Source organism: Entelurus aequoreus, linkage group LG22, assembly GCF_033978785.1.
Source record: "Entelurus aequoreus isolate RoL-2023_Sb linkage group LG22, RoL_Eaeq_v1.1, whole genome shotgun sequence".
Lineage (NCBI taxonomy): Eukaryota > Metazoa > Chordata > Actinopteri > Syngnathiformes > Syngnathidae > Entelurus > Entelurus aequoreus.
The window spans coordinates 42,707,365-42,723,193 of NC_084752.1; the positions used below are offsets into that span (position 1 = coordinate 42,707,365).

The 15,829-nt window shown below is 49.8% G+C and overlaps 1 protein-coding gene across 2 annotated transcripts; it reads left to right on the forward strand.

Moving 5' to 3' along the window:
• Positions 1-370: 370 nt before the first annotated feature.
• On the forward strand, positions 371-14,364 carry LOC133639761 (CSC1-like protein 2). 2 transcript variants are annotated; one of them, XM_062033353.1, is made up of 16 exons: positions 371-472; positions 544-614; positions 694-774; positions 835-958; positions 1,025-1,158; positions 1,228-1,365; positions 1,433-1,586; positions 1,660-1,766; positions 3,723-3,809; positions 3,874-3,939; positions 4,003-4,165; positions 5,848-5,953; positions 6,060-6,227; positions 9,970-10,085; positions 12,933-13,016; positions 13,099-14,364. In XM_062033353.1, the coding sequence occupies exons 1-16, from the start codon at positions 401-403 to the stop codon at positions 13,276-13,278; spliced, it is 1,851 nt and encodes a 616-aa protein (XP_061889337.1). In that variant the 5' UTR covers positions 371-400; the 3' UTR covers positions 13,279-14,364. The 2 variants fall into 2 exon arrangements, with proteins under 2 accessions (XP_061889337.1, XP_061889336.1); XM_062033352.1 differs by having other exon boundaries at positions 386-472; positions 13,102-14,363.
• Positions 14,365-15,829: the final 1,465 nt, after the last annotated feature.

Here is a 15,829-nt window from a genome sequence, read left to right on the forward strand (position 1 = left end):
GCATGTAGCCAGTGAGCTAAGTGTGTGTTGTTGTTAGCATGTAGCCAGACAGCTAAATGTGTGTTGTTGTTAGCATGTAGCCAGTGAGCTAAATGTGTGTTATTGTTAGCATGTAGCCAGACAGCTAAATGTGTGTTGTTGTTAGCATGTAGCCAGTGAGCTAAGTGTGTGTTGTTGTTAGCGTGTAGCCAGTGAACTAAATGTGTTGTTGTTAGCATGTAGCCAGTGAGCTAAATGTGTTGTTGTTAGCATGTAGCCAGTGAGCTAAGTGTGTGTTATTGTTAGCGTGTAGCCAGTGAGCTAAGTGTGTGTTGTTGTTAGCATATAGCCAGACAGCTAAATGTGTGTTGTTGTTGCATTCAGGACCAACCTGCTCTGGCTCCACACGTCCTTCGCCTTCATGTACCTGCTGCTCACGGTCTACAGCATGAGGAGACACACGTCCAAGATGCATTACAAAGAAGATGACCTGGTAGCACGCCGCCAGTCCAACCACACGCTAACTACGCACACTCCTGTTCAGTCCAGATTTGTGTCTTGCAGGTGAAACGCACGTTGTTCATTAACGGCATCTCCAAGTATGCCGAGGAGTGCCAGATCAAAGGACACTTTGAGTACGTACTATTAGCTCGTAGTTAGCTTGTCAGCAGTAGTTAGCATGTTAGCATCCAACAATATACTGACCCCCTGCAGGCAGGCGTACGAGAACTGCACGGTTCTGGAAGCTCGCATCTGCTACAACGTGGCCAAGCTCATGGCTCTGAATGCAGAAAGGTATGTTAGCGTACACGGTTAGCACGGTGGCGTTGCGCTAACACTGCCGGCGTGTGACAGGAAGAAGACGGAGCGCAGCAAGAAGTTCTTCACCGACCTGATGGCCAAGGAGCACGTTCCCACCATGATCAACCCCAAACCCTGCGGACATCTCTGCTGCTGCGCCATCGCCGGCTGCGAGGAGGTGACTCCCCTTGATCACATGACGCGTGCTCTGCTCGCTGGCTAGCGCGGTGTGCTCTGCTCGCAGGAGGAGGCGGTCAGCTACTACACCAACAGGGAGGCCAAGCTGAAGGAGGAGTACAGGAAGGAGAAGGAGAAGGTCCACACCAAACCACTGGGCATGGCCTTCGTCACCTTCCAGAACGAGGCCACGACTGCCATGTAAGCCCCGCCCCCTTGCGCACGGCAACCATCTTGTTTGGGTGGTGAAGTCTTGAAGTTTCTTTGCAGAATCCTGAAGGACTTCAACGCTTGTCAGGTCCAAGGGTGTCGCTGTCGTCAGGAACCTCGCTTGTCGCAGTTCAGCGAAGTTCTCCACGTGCACCACTGGAGCGTCTCGTACGCGCCCGACCCTCAAAACGTGCGCTGGTGGGTGTGCACGCCACTCGCTCCCAAGGCCCGCACCTGCCAGCTCACCTGTCCTTGTGTCCCTCAGGGAGCACCTGTCCCTGGGCGGGGTCTCCTGGTGGATCCGCTGCTTGATCATCAACTGCATCCTCTTCCTCCTGCTCTTCTTCCTCACCACGCCCGCCATCATCATCTCCACCATGGACAAGTTCAACGTCACCAAGCCTGTGGAGTACCTCAACGTGATGTTCCTCTCATCAGTCTTCATCCGCAGGAGCTCCGCCCCCTCACCTCTGACTCTCTTGTCCTGCGCAGAACCCCATCGTCACCCAGTTCTTCCCGACTCTCCTCCTCTGGGCCTTCTCCGCTCTGCTGCCCACCATCGTCTACTACTCCGCTTTCTTCGAGGCGCACTGGACCAGGTCGGACCCCACAGTCCTAGTTCAATTCTAGTGCTAGCTCACCTCTAGTCTGAGTTCACCTATAGTCTAAATTCACCTCTAGTCTGAGTTCACCTCTAGTCCCACACCCTGCTGCCCACCATCGTCTACTACTCCGCTTTCTTCGAGGCGCACTGGACCAGGTCGGACCCCACAGTCCTAGTTCAATTCTAGTGCTAGCTCACCTCTAGTCTGAGTTCACCTCTAGTCTAAATTCACCTCTAGTCTGAGTTCACCTCTAGTCCCACACCCTGCTGCCCACCATCGTCTACTACTCCGCTTTCTTCGAGGCGCACTGGACCAGGTCGGACCCCACAGTCCTAGTTCAATTCTAGTGTTAGCTCACCTCTAGTCTGAGTTCACCTCTAGTCCCACACCCTGCTGCCCACCATCGTCTACTACTCCGCTTTCTTCGAGGCGCACTGGACCAGGTCGGACCCCACAGTCCTAGTTCAATTCTAGTGCTAGCTCACCTCTAGTCTGAGTTCACCTCTAGTCTAAATTGACCTTTAGTCTGAGTTCACCTCTAGTCCCACACCCTGCTGCCCACCATCGTCTACTACTCCGCTTTCTTCGAGGCGCACTGGACCAGGTCGGACCCCACAGTCCTAGTTCAATTCTAGTGCTAGCTCACCTCTAGTCTGAGTTCACCTCTAGTCTAAATTCACCTCTAGTCTGAGTTCACCTCTAGTCCCACACCCTGCTGCCCACCATCGTCTACTACTCCGCTTTCTTCGAGGCGCACTGGACCAGGTCGGACCCCACAGTCCTAGTTCAATTCTAGTGTTAGCTCACCTCTAGTCTGAGTTCACCTCTAGTCCCACACCCTGCTGCCCACCATCGTCTACTACTCCGCTTTCTTCGAGGCGCACTGGACCAGGTCGGACCCCACAGTCCTAGTTCAATTCTAGTGCTAGCTCACCTCTAGTCTGAGTTCACCTCTAGTCTAAATTGACCTTTAGTCTGAGTTCACCTCTAGTCCCACACCCTGCTGCCCACCATCGTCTACTACTCCGCTTTCTTCGAGGCGCACTGGACCAGGTCGGACCCCACAGTCCTAGTTCAATTCTAGTGCTAGCTCACCTCTAGTCTGAGTTCACCTCTAGTCTAAATTCACCTCTAGTCTGAGTTCACCTCTAGTCCCACACCCTGCTGCCCACCTTCGTCTACTACTCCGCTTTCTTCGAGGCGCACTGGACCAGGTCGGACCCCACAGTCCTAGTTCAATTCTAGTGTTAGCTCACCTCTAGTCTGAGTTCACCTCTAGTCCCACACCCTGCTGCCCACCATCGTCTACTACTCCGCTTTCTTCGAGGCGCACTGGACCAGGTCGGACCCCACAGTCCTAGTTCAATTCTAGTGCTAGCTCACCTCTAGTCTGAGTTCACCTCTAGTCTAAATTGACCTTTAGTCTGAGTTCACCTCTAGTCCCACACCCTGCTGCCCACCATCGTCTACTACTTCGCTTTCTTCGAGGCGCACTGGACCAGGTTGGACTGCACAGTCCTAGTTTAATTCTAGTCCTAGTTCAAATCCAGTCTTAGATCACTGCTAGACTGGAACTCAGACTTCTAGTCTGAGTTCACCTCTCGTCCCACACCCTGCTGCCCACCCTCGTCTACTACTCTGCTTTCTTCAAGGTGCACTGGACCCGGTTGGACTGCCCAGTCCTAGTTCAATTCTAGTCCTAGCTCACTTCTAGTTCTAAATCACTTATAGTCCTAGCTCACTTCTAGTCAGAGATCAAATCCAGTCCTAGGTCACCTCTAGTCCAAGGTCACTTCTAGTCCCAGTGCACTTGTACTTGGTTTACTACTAGTCCCCACACCCCTTCCACGCCCAAGACGAAGACCACTTGCAGTCTCGAAACAAGAGACTTTTTCTAGTCCCAAGGCCAGGTCTAGTCAGGAGGTGCTGATGCATATATTGTTTGTGCAGGTCTGGAGAAAACCGGACTACGATGCACAAGTGCTACACCTTTCTGATCTTCATGGTCCTTCTCCTGCCCTCTCTTGGACTCAGCAGGTACATCTTCTTTTGCACCTTGCATGTACCTTTGACCCTGGCTTACCACGCTGTGGTCTTGCAGTCTGGACGTTTTCTTCCGATGGCTCTTTGATAAAAAGTTTCTGGATGACGCCACCGTCCGCTTTGAGTGAGTCTGGGGTGGGGTTAGTTCCCTGTTCCTGCGAGCAGAAGTAAAGACACTTGTCTACAGGTGCGTCTTCCTGCCGGACAACGGAGCCTTCTTCGTCAACTACGTAATCGCCTCGGCCTTCATCGGGAACGCCATGGACCTGCTGCGCATCCCAGGCCTGCTCATGTACATGATCCGACTGTGCTTGGCGCGCTCGGCCGCCGACCGCCGCAATGTCAAGAGGGTGAGGACACACCAGGTCAGGTGTCTTCGTCTGTGCCACGGGTCGGCACTTGTGGGAAAGCCCCACCCTCACCTGTTGTCTACCTGCCCCTCTTATCTAAGCCCCGCCCTCACCTGTTGTCTACCTGCCCCTCTTGTCTAAGACCCTCCCTCACCTGTTGTCTACCTGCCCCTCTTATCTAAGCCCCGCCCTCACCTGTTGTCTACCTGCCCCTCTTGTCTAAGACCCGCCCTCACCTGTTGTCTACTTTCCCCTCTTGTCTAAGACCCTCCCTCACCTGTTGTCTACCTGCCCCTCTTGTCTAAGCCCCGCCCTCACCTGTTGTCTACCTGCCCCTCTTGCCTAAGACCCGCCCTCACCTGTTGTCTACTTTCCCCTCTTGTCTAAGACCCTCCCTCACCTGTTGTCTACCTGCCCCTCTTATCTAAGCCCCGCCCTCACCTGTTGTCTACCTGCCCCTCTTGTCTAAGACCCTCCCTCACCTGTTGTCTACCTGCCCCTCTTATCTAAGCCCCGCCCTCACCTGTTGTCTACCTGCCCCTCTTGTCTAAGACCCTCCCTCACCTGTTGTCTACCTGCCCCTCTTATCTAAGCCCCGCCCTCACCTGTTGTCTACCTGCCCCTCTTGTCTAAGACCCTCCCTCACCTGTTGTCTACCTGCCCCTCTTATCTAAGCTTCGCCCTCACCTGTTGTCTACCTGCCCCTCTTGTCTAAGACCCTCCCTCACCTGTTGTCTACCTGCCCCTCTTATCTAAGCCCCGCCCTCACCTGTTGTCTACCTGCCCCTCTTGTCTAAGACCCTCCCTCACCTGTTGTCTACCTGCCCCTCTTATCTAAGCCCCGCCCTCACCTGTTGTCTACCTGCCCCTCTTGTCTAAGACCCTCCCTCACCTGTTGTCTACCTGCCCCTCTTATCTAAGCCCCGCCCTCACCTGTTGTCTACCTGCCCCTCTTGTCTAAGACCCGCCCTCACCTGTTGTCTACTTTCCCCTCTTGTCTAAGACCCTCCCTCACCTGTTGTCTACCTGCCCCTCTTGTCTAAGCCCTGCCCTCACCTGTTGTCTACCTGCCCCTCTTGACTAGGGTGCTGTCCCTCTTGTCTAAGCCCCGCCCTCAGCTGTTGTCTACATGCCCCTCTTGTCTAAGCCCCGCCCTCACCTGTTGTCTACCTGCCCCTCTTGTCTAAGCCCCGCCCTCACCTGTTGTCTACCTTCCTCTCTTGTCTAGGGTGCTGTCCCTCTTGTCTAAGCCCCGCCCTCAGCTGTTGTCTACATGCCCCTCTTGTCTAAGCCCCGCCCTCACCTGTTGTCTACCGGCCCCTCTTGTCTAGGGTGCTGTCCCTCTTGTCTAAGCCCCGCCCTCACCTGTTGTCTACCTGCCCCTCTTGTCTAAGCCCCGCCCTCACCTGTTGTCTACCTGCCCCTCTTGACTAGGGTGCTGTCCCTCTTGTCTAAGCCCTGCCCTCAGCTGTTGTCTACATGCCCCTCTTGTCTAAGCCCCGCCCTCACCTGTTGTCTACCTGCCCCTCTTGTCTAAGCCCCGCCCTCACCTGTTGTCTACCTTCCTCTCTTGTCTAGGGTGCTGTCCCTCTTGTCTAAGCCCCGCCCTCAGCTGTTGTCTACATGCCCCTCTTGTCTAAGCCCCGCCCTCACCTGTTGTCTACCTGCCCCTCTTGTCTCAGCATCAAGCGTACGAGTTCCAGTTTGGAGCGGCGTACGCCTGGATCATGAACGTCTTCACCGTGGTGATGGCCTACAGCATCACCTGTCCCATCATCGTACCCTTTGGTCAGTGTCTCTCACACACACACACACACACACACACACACACACACACACACCCACACCCACACACACACAGTCCTGTGATCATGTGACCATCATGGTTCCACAGGTCTGATGTACATGCTTCTCAAGCACCTGGTGGACAGGTACAATATGTACTACGCCTACCTGCCGTCCAAACTGGACAAGAAGATCCACTCGGGTGCTGTCACACAGGTGGTGGCCGCGCCCATCCTCTGCCTTTTCTGGCTGCTTTTTTTCTCCACCATGCGCACAGGTAAGCCCCGCCTTTTCCCTTCTTCATGGTGCAGCTGGCTAACCCAGGGTTACGGTTAACGGGTAACAGTTAGAGGTTAGGGTTAACGTGTAAAAGTTAGGGTTAACGGGTATCACTTAGAGGTTAGGGTTAACATTTCACAGTTAGGGTTAACGGGTAACAGTTAGAGGTTAGGGTTAACGTGTCACAGTTAGGGTTAACGGGTAACAGTTAGGGTTAACGGGCAACAGTTAGGGGTTAGGGTTAACGTCTAACCGTTAAGGTTAACGGGTAACAGTTAGAGGTTAGGGTTAACGTGTAAAAGTTAGGGTTAACGGGTAACACTTAGAGGTTAGGGTTAACGTGTCACAGTTAGGGATTAGGGTTAACGGGTAACAGTTAGGGTTAACGGGTAACAGTTAGGGGTTAGGGTTAACGGGTAACAGTAAGGGTTAACGGGTAACAGTTAGCGGTTAGGGTTAACATGTAACAGTTAGGGTTTACGAGTAACAGTTAGAGGTTAGGGTTAATGTGTCACAGTTAGGGTTAACAGGTAATAGTTAGGGGTTAAGGTTAACGGGTAAAAGTTAAGGTTAATGGGTAACAGTTTTGAGTTAGGGTTAACGTGTAACAGTTTGGGTTAACGGGTAACAGTTAGAGGTTAGGGTTAACATGTAACAGTTAGGGTTAACGGGTAACAGTTAGGGGTTCGGGTTAAAGGGTAAGTTAGGCATTAGGGTTAACAGTAACAGTTATGGGTTAGGGTTAACGGGTAATCGTTAGGGTAGGATTAACAGTAACAGTTAGGGGTTAGGGTTAATGTCTAACAGTTAGAGAATAGGTTTAACAGGTAACGGTTAAGGGCTAGGGTTAACGGGTAACATTTAGGGGTTAGTGTTAGCGTGTTACAGTTAGGGTTAACGGGTAACAGTTAGGGGTTAGGGTTAACGGGTAACAGTAAGGGTTAACGGGTAACAGTTAGAGGTTAGGGTTAACGTGTAACAGTTAGGGTTTACGAGTAACAGTTAGAGGTTAGGCTTAATGTTTCACAGTTAGGGTTAACAGGTAATAGTTAGGGGTTAAGGTTAACGGGTAAAAGTTAAGGTTAATGGGTAACAGTTATGAGTTAGGGTTAACGTGTAACAGTTTGGGTTAACGGGTAACAGTTAGAGGTTAGGGTTAACATGTAACAGTTAGGGTTAACGGGTAACAGTTAGGGGTTCGGGTTAAAGGGTAAGTTAGGCATTAGGGTTAACAGTAACAGTTATGGGTTAGGGTTAACCGGTAATCGTTAGGGTAGGATTAACAGTAACAGTTAGGGGTTAGGGTTAATGTCTAACAGTTAGAGAATAGGTTTAACAGGTAACGGTTAAGGGCTAGGGTTAACGGGTAACATTTAGGGGTTAGTGTTAGCGTGTTACAGTTAGGGTTAACGGGTAACAGTTAGGGGTTAGGGTTAACAGGTAACAGTAAGGGTTAACGGGTAACAGTTAGAGGTTAGGGTTAACGTGTAACAGTTAGGGTTTACGAGTAACAGTTAGAGGTTAGGCTTAATGTTTCACAGTTAGGGTTAACAGGTAATAGTTAGGGGTTAAGGTTAACGGGTAAAAGTTAAGGTTAATGGGTAACAGTTATGAATTACGGTTAACGTGTAACAGTTTGGGTTAACTGGTAACAGTTAGAGGTTAGGGTTAACATGTAACAGTTAGGGTTAACGGGTAACAGTTAGAGGTTAGGGTTAACGTGTTACAGTTAGGGTTAACGGGTAACAGTTAGGGGTTATGGTTAACATGTAACAGTTAGGGTTAACGGGTAACAGTTAGGGGTTCGGGTTAAAGGGTAAGTTAGGCATTAGGGTTAACAGTAACAGTTATGGGTTAGGGTTAACGGGTAATCGTTAGGGTAGGATTAACAGTAACAGTTAGGGGTTAGGGTTAATGTGTAACAGTTAGGGTTAACAGTAAGAGTTAGGGGTTAGGGTTAATGTCTAACAGTTAGAGAATAGGTTTAACAGGTAACGGTTAAGGGCTAGGGTTAACGGGTAACATTCCTAAATGTTACCCGTGTAACGTGTAACAGTGACGGTTTGGGTAAACAGCCAACAGGTAGGTTTGGGTTGGGGCTAGGGTTAACGGGTAACAGTTAGGTGTTAGGGTTAACGTAACAGTGAGAGCTGGGGTTAACGGATAACAGTCAGTTTTAGGGGTTAATGTTAACGGGTAACAGTTAGGGTTAGGGTTAATGGGTAACAGTTAGGTGTTAGGGTTAACAATAACAGTCAGGGTTTTGTTAACAATAACAGTTAGGGTTGGGGGTTAAAGTTAACAGGTAACAGGGTTGGGGTTAGGGTTAACGGGTAGCAGTTAGGGGTTAGGGTTAACAGTAACAGTTAGGGTTAACGGGTAACAGGGTAAGGGTTAACGGCTAACACTTAGAGGTTAGGGTTAACAGTAACAGTTAGGGGTTAGGGTTAACAGTAACAGTTAGGGGTTAGGGTTAACGGGTAACAGTTAGGGTTAACAGGAACAGTTAGGGGTTAGCGTTATCGGGTAACAGTTAGGAGTTAGCGTTAACGGTAACAGTCAGGGGTTAGGGTTAACGGGTAACAGTTAGGGGTTAGGGTTAACGGATAACAGTCAGTGTTAGGGGTTAATGTTAACGGGTAACAGTTAGGGTTAGGGTTAACGGGTAACAGTTAGGTGTTAGGGTTAACAATAACAGTCAGGGTTTTGTTAACAATAACAGTTAGGGTTGGGGGCTAAGTTTAACAGGTAACAGGGTTGGGGTTAGGGTTAACAGGTAGCAGTTAGGGGTTAGGGTTAACAGTAACAGTTAGGGTTAACGGGTAACAGGGTTAGGGTTAACGGGTAACAGTTAGAGGTTAGGGTTAACAGAAAGAGTTAGGGGTTAGGGTTAACAGTAACAGTTAGGAGTTAGGGTTAACGGGTAACAGTTAGGGTTAACAGGAACAGTTAGGGGTTAGGGTTAACGGGTAACAGTTAGGAGTTAGCGTTAACGGTAACAGTTAGGGGCTAGGGTTAACAGTAAGTTAACCCTAGTAAGTAACAGTAAGGGGTTAGGGTTAAAGGATAACAGTCAGGGTTAGGGTTAAAGGATAACAGTTAGGGTTAGGGTCAACGGCAACAGATAGGGTTTAGGGTCAACTGTAACAGTTAGGGGTTAGGGTCAAAGGATAACAGTCAGGGTTAAGGTTAACGTGTAACAGTTAGAGGTTAACGGCTAACAGTTAGGGTTAATGGGTAACAGTCAGGGTTAGGGTTAACAGTAAGGTTAGGGTTAAGGGTAACAGTTATGGGTTAGGGATAATGGGTAACAGTCAGGGGTTAGGGTTAAAGGATAACAGTTAGGGGTTAGGGTTAAAGGATAACAGTTAGGGTTAGGGTTAACGGCAACAGATAGGGTTTAGGGTCAACTGTAACAGTTAGGGGTTAGGGTCAAAGGATAACAGTCAGGGTTAGGGTTAAAGGATAACAGTTAGGGTTAGGGTTAACGGCAACAGATAGGGTTTAGGGTCAACGGTAACAGTTAGGGGTTAGGGTCAAAGGATAACAGTCAGGGTTAAGGTTAACGGGTAACAGTTAGGGTTAATGGGTAACAGTCAGGGTTAGGGTTAACAGTAAAGTTAGGGCTAACGGTAACAGTTATGGGTTAGGGTTAACGGCTAACAGTTAGGGGTTAGGGTTACCAGGTAGCAGTCAGGTTCAACGGGTAACAGTTTTCATGTTGTTTCTTGCTAACGCAGGTTTCGAGACACCGACGTCCATGTTCACACTGGTAGTTCTGGTGGTGACCATCGTGGTGTGTTTGTCCCACGTGTGTTTCGGACACTTCAAGTACCTGAGCGCTCACAACTACAAGGTACGTGCAGGCGTGGTCTTGGTGTGCACGTGTAACAGCTACAAGGTACGTGCAGGCGTGGTCTTGGTGTGCACGTGTAACAACTACAAGGTACGTGCAGGCGTGGTCTTGGTGTGCACGTGTAACAGCTACAAGGTACGTGCAGGCGTGGTCTTGGTGTGCACGTGTAACAACTACAAGGTACGTGCAGGCGTGGTCTTGGTGCGCACGTGTAACAGCTACAAGGTACGTGCAGGCGTGGTCTTGGTGTGCACGTGTAACAACTACAAGGTACGTGCAGGCGTGGTCTTGGTGTGCACGTGTAACAACTACAAGGTACGTGCAGGCGTGGTCTTGGTGCGCACGTGTAACAACTACAAGGTACGTGCAGGCGTGGTCTTGGTGCGCACGTGTAACAGCTACAAGGTACGTGCAGGCGTGGTCTTGGTGCGCACGTGTAACAACTACAAGGTACGTGCAGGCGTGGTCTTGGTGTGCACGTGTAACAACTACAAGGTACGTGCAGGCGTGGTCTTGGTGCGCACGTGTAACAGCTACAAGGTACGTGCAGGCGTGGTCTTGGTGTGCACGTGTAACAGCTACAAGGTACGTGCAGGCGTGGTCTTGGTGTGCACGTGTAACAGCTACAAGGTACGTGCAGGCGTGGTCTTGGTGCGCACGTGTAACAGCTACAAGGTACGTGCAGGCGTGGTCTTGGTGCGCACGTGTAACAGCTACAAGGTACGTGCAGGCGTGGTCTTGGTGTGCACGTGTAACAACTACAAGGTACGTGCAGGCGTGGTCTTGGTGTGCACGTGTAACAACTACAAGGTACGTGCAGGCGTGGTCTTGGTGCGCACGTGTAACAACTACAAGGTACGTGCAGGCGTGGTCTTGGTGCGCACGTGTAACAGCTACAAGGTACGTGCAGGCGTGGTCTTGGTGTGCACGTGTAACAACTACAAGGTACGTGCAGGCGTGGTCTTGGTGCGCACGTGTAACAGCTACAAGGTACGTGCAGGCGTGGTCTTGGTGCGCACGTGTAACAACTACAAGGTACGTGCAGGCGTGGTCTTGGTGTGCACGTGTAACAACTACAAGGTACGTGCAGGCGTGGTCTTGGTGCGCACGTGTAACAGCTACAAGGTACGTGCAGGCATGGTCTTGGTGCGCACGTGTAACAGCTACAAGGTACGTGCAGGCGTGGTCTTGGTGCGCACGTGTAACAACTACAAGGTACGTGCAGGCGTGGTCTTGGTGCGCACGTGTAACAGCTACAAGGTACGTGCAGGCGTGGTCTTGGTGCGCACGTGTAACAACTACAAGGTACGTGCAGGCGTGGTCTTGGTGCGCACGTGTAACAACTACAAGGTACGTGCAGGCGTGGTCTTGGTGCGCACGTGTAACAGCTACAAGGTACGTGCAGGCGTGGTCTTGGTGCGCACGTGTAACAACTACAAGGTACGTGCAGGCGTGGTCTTGGTGCGCACGTGTAACAACTACAAGGTACGTGCAGGCGTGGTCTTGGTGTGCACGTGTAACAACTACAAGGTACGTGCAGGCGTGGTCTTGGTGCGCACGTGTAACAACAACAAGGTACGTGCAGGCGTGGTCTTGGTGCGCACGTGTAACAGCTACAAGGTACGTGCAGGCGTGGTCTTGGTGTGCACGTGTAACAACTACAAGGTACGTGCAGGCGTGGTCTTGGTGCGCACGTGTAACAACTACAAGGTACGTGCAGGCGTGGTCTTGGTGCGCACGTGTAACAGCTACAAGGTACGTGCAGGCGTGGTCTTGGTGCGCACGTGTAACAGCTACAAGGTACGTGCAGGCGTGGTCTTGGTGCGCACGTGTAACAGCTACAAGGTACGTGCAGGCGTGGTCTTGGTGCGCACGTGTAACAGCTACAAGGTACGTGCAGGCGTGGTCTTGGTGCGCACGTGTAACAACTACAAGGTACGTGCAGGCGTGGTCTTGGTGCGCACGTGTAACAGCTACAAGGTACGTGCAGGCGTGGTCTTGGTGCGCACGTGTAACAACTACAAGGTACGTGCAGGCGTGGTCTTGGTGCGCACGTGTAACAACTACAAGGTACGTGCAGGCGTGGTCTTGGTGCGCACGTGTAACAGCTACAAGGTACGTGCAGGCGTGGTCTTGGTGCGCACGTGTAACAGCTACAAGGTACGTGCAGGCGTGGTCTTGGTGCGCACGTGTAACAGCTACAAGGTACGTGCAGGCGTGGTCTTGGTGCGCACGTGTAACAACTACAAGGTACGTGCAGGCGTGGTCTTGGTGCGCACGTGTAACAACTACAAGGTACGTGCAGGCGTGGTCTTGGTGCGCACGTGTAACAGCTACAAGGTACGTGCAGGCGTGGTCTTGGTGCGCACGTGTAACAGCTACAAGGTACGTGCAGGCGTGGTCTTGGTGCGCACGTGTAACAGCTACAAGGTACGTGCAGGCGTGGTCTTGGTGCGCACGTGTAACAGCTACAAGGTACGTGCAGGCGTGGTCTTGGTGCGCACGTGTAACAGCTACAAGGTACGTGCAGGCGTGGTCTTGGTGCGCACGTGTAACAGCTACAAGGTACGTGCAGGCGTGGTCTTGGTGCGCACGTGTAACAGCTACAAGGTACGTGCAGGCGTGGTCTTGGTGCGCACGTGTAACAGCTACAAGGTACGTGCAGGCGTGGTCTTGGTGCGCACGTGTAACAGCTACAAGGTACGTGCAGGCGTGGTCTTGGTGCGCACGTGTAACAGCTACAAGGTACGTGCAGGCGTGGTCTTGGTGCGCACGTGTAACAGCTACAAGGTACGTGCAGGCGTGGTCTTGGTGTGCACGTGCAACTTTGTGCACTTTGTGTGTCAGATCGACACCAAGGACTCTGACGCCGAAGCTGTGGAGAACGGTCGTCCGCCCCGCACGTCGGCCTCGCCCCCCTCCAAATCTCAGGTGTGTGTCATTAGCATGCTAACACGTTAGCATGTGGTTAACCCGCTAACACCGTGTGTCCCCTCCCCCTGCCCCCCCCCAGCAGCAGATGTACATCGCTCAGGTGCTTCAGGACCCCAACTCGGACGAGCCGGGCGGGGCCAGCGAGGAGGACCGGGCGTCGTCCCAGGATGAAGAGTTGCTCAACGGAGGAAACAACATCAACGAGGCGGATTTCCAGTCAGGGGAGGACAGTCTGATCGCCAACGAGGTCCGCCAGTAGCGAGGGGTGGAGCTCGAGGGAGGGGGCGGAGACAGTTGGCGTGCCTCGTGCTCAACACCACGCGATGCTAGCTCCTCCCCTTCCTAGCTGGAAGACTTGACCCTGATCTTGGACGTCGGAACAGAAACACTTGAGTGGCGGCCGAGGGTGGAAGTTCAACGCTGCCCGGATCGTCCGCCGCCAACGCCGCACCTCGCCGACCGCCATTTGTCGTCGTGATAGAAGCTTCGCTCGAGTCTCCTCTTTTTTCCTAAGTTGAAGCTGGAGGAGTCTCTCTGCATGTCAGTTGGACTCCACGTGGCCTCCTCTGGAAGATCCTTTCTACCTTGTTCCTGGTGCTTCTTCTACCTGCACCCTCCTTCCTGGTGCTGGGTTAGCTTAGCGTAGCCACCTGCTAAGCTAGGCTAACAGCACTCTTTAGTTCTTCGCACATCAGCTCAGCAGGCTAACGTTTGCCACAAAAGGACACAAACTGCTTTTTGGTTTCGGTCCTCCAAGTGAGGTGACAAAGTACATCTCTTTGGTTGCCATGGCAATGCAAAAGTCAACACACTAATTGTAACAGAGCGTTTATAATGACTTAATTAGATGTCTCAGGTGTGGTTTCTTTTCCCTCAAAAATAATGTTTACATCCTTTGTTGCTTTTTTTTTCTTCCTTTGTGCGTCTGTTGGTGCGCGCGCGTGCGCGTGTGTGCGCGCGCAGAGCTGAACTGTGAAAGCTGTAGACGCCAACACCACCTGGCGGGGTGCCTTGTGGGGGTCTACATGCCGGAGAAGCCGCTGTGTGTCGGGCAACTGCGGACTTCCTGCTGTGACGGTAGACGGTCGTTCACGATGTCGCCATGGCAACACCTTTTGTGTTTCCTGCTCCACAATAAAAGCGTCTGCGTTTTGTGTTTTATTGTGTAGGAGGAGGAAGTCGCGGGCGTGAAAGGGAACGTTTTGGTTAGCCTGTGAAGCTAACCGCTTCCTCGCTTTGCTCTCTTTCCCGGCCTTTGAAAACTTCACGCTCCGAAATGTCAAAATAAGCAAACGCGTGTATATAAAAAGTAGATGTCAAAGTGCACTAAACGCCCACAATAACTTTTTATTTATTGCTGTAACTATTTATTTTCACTTGTACGCTTATTTCTGTCAACTGATCAATAAAAATGTCTCATCATCTCTTTGTCAATGTCCTGTAATATCCATACACTAAAGTATTTTGTCAATATCCTATCGGAGGGTTGCTGGTTACTGGGGTTCAATCCCCACCTTCTACCATCCTAGCCACGTCCGTTGTGTCCTTGGGCAAGACACTTCACCCTTGCTCCTGATGGCTGCTGGTTAGCGCCTTGCATGGCAGCTCCTGCCATCAGTGTGTGAATGTGGAAATACTGTCAAAGCGCTTTGAGTACCTTGAAGGTAGAAAAGCGCTATACAAGTATAACCCATTTATCATTTATTATAATATCCATACACTAAAGTATTTTGTCAATATCCTCTAATATCCATACACTAAAACAGGGGTCACCAAAGCGGTGCCCGCGGGCACCAGGTAGCCCGTAAGGACCAGATGAGTAGCCCGCTGACCTGTTCTAAAAATAGCTCAAATAGCAGCACTTACCAGTGAGCTGCCTCTATTTTTTAAATTGTATTTATTTACTAGCAAGCTGGTCTCGCTTTGCCCGACATTTTTAATTCTAAGAGAGACAAAACTCAAATAGAATTTGAAAATCCAAGAAAATATTTTAAAGACTTGGTCTTCACTTGTTTAAATAAATTCATTAATTTTTTTACTTTGCTTCTTATAAGTTCAGAAAGACAATTTTAGAGAAAAAATACAACCTTAAAAATGATTTTAGGATTTTTAAACACATATGCCTTTTTACCTTTTAAATTCCTTCCTCTACTTTCTGACAATGTAAATCAATGTTCAAGTAATTTTTTTTTTTTTTTAATTGTAAAGAATAATAAATACATTTTAATTTAATTCTTCATTTTAGTTTTTGTTTTTTCGACGAAGAATATTTGTGAAATATTTCTTCAAACTTATTATGATTAAAATTCAAAAAAATTATTCTGGCAAATCTAGAAAATCTGTAGAATCAAATTTAAATCTTATTTCAAAGTCTATTGAATTTCTTTTAAAAAAAATGTTTCTGGAAAATCTAGAAGAAATAATGATTTGTCTAGCTTGGTCCAATTTGTTATATATTCTAACAAAGTGTAGATTGGAGTTTAACCTATTTAAAACATGTCATCAAAATTCTAAAATTAATCTTAATCAGGAAAAATTACTAATGATGTTCCATAAATTATTATTTTTATTTTTTTCAAAAAGATTCGAATTAGCCAATTTTTCTCTTCTTTTTTTCGGTTGAATTTTGAATTTTAAAGAGTCGAAATTGAAGATAAACTATGTTTCAAAATTTAATTGTCAGTTTTTTCGTGTTTTCTCCTCATTTAAACCGTTCAATTAAGGGTAAATATCATTAATTATTAATAATAACATAGAGTTAAAGGTAAATTGAGCAAATTGGCTATTTCTGGAAATTTATTGAAGTGTGT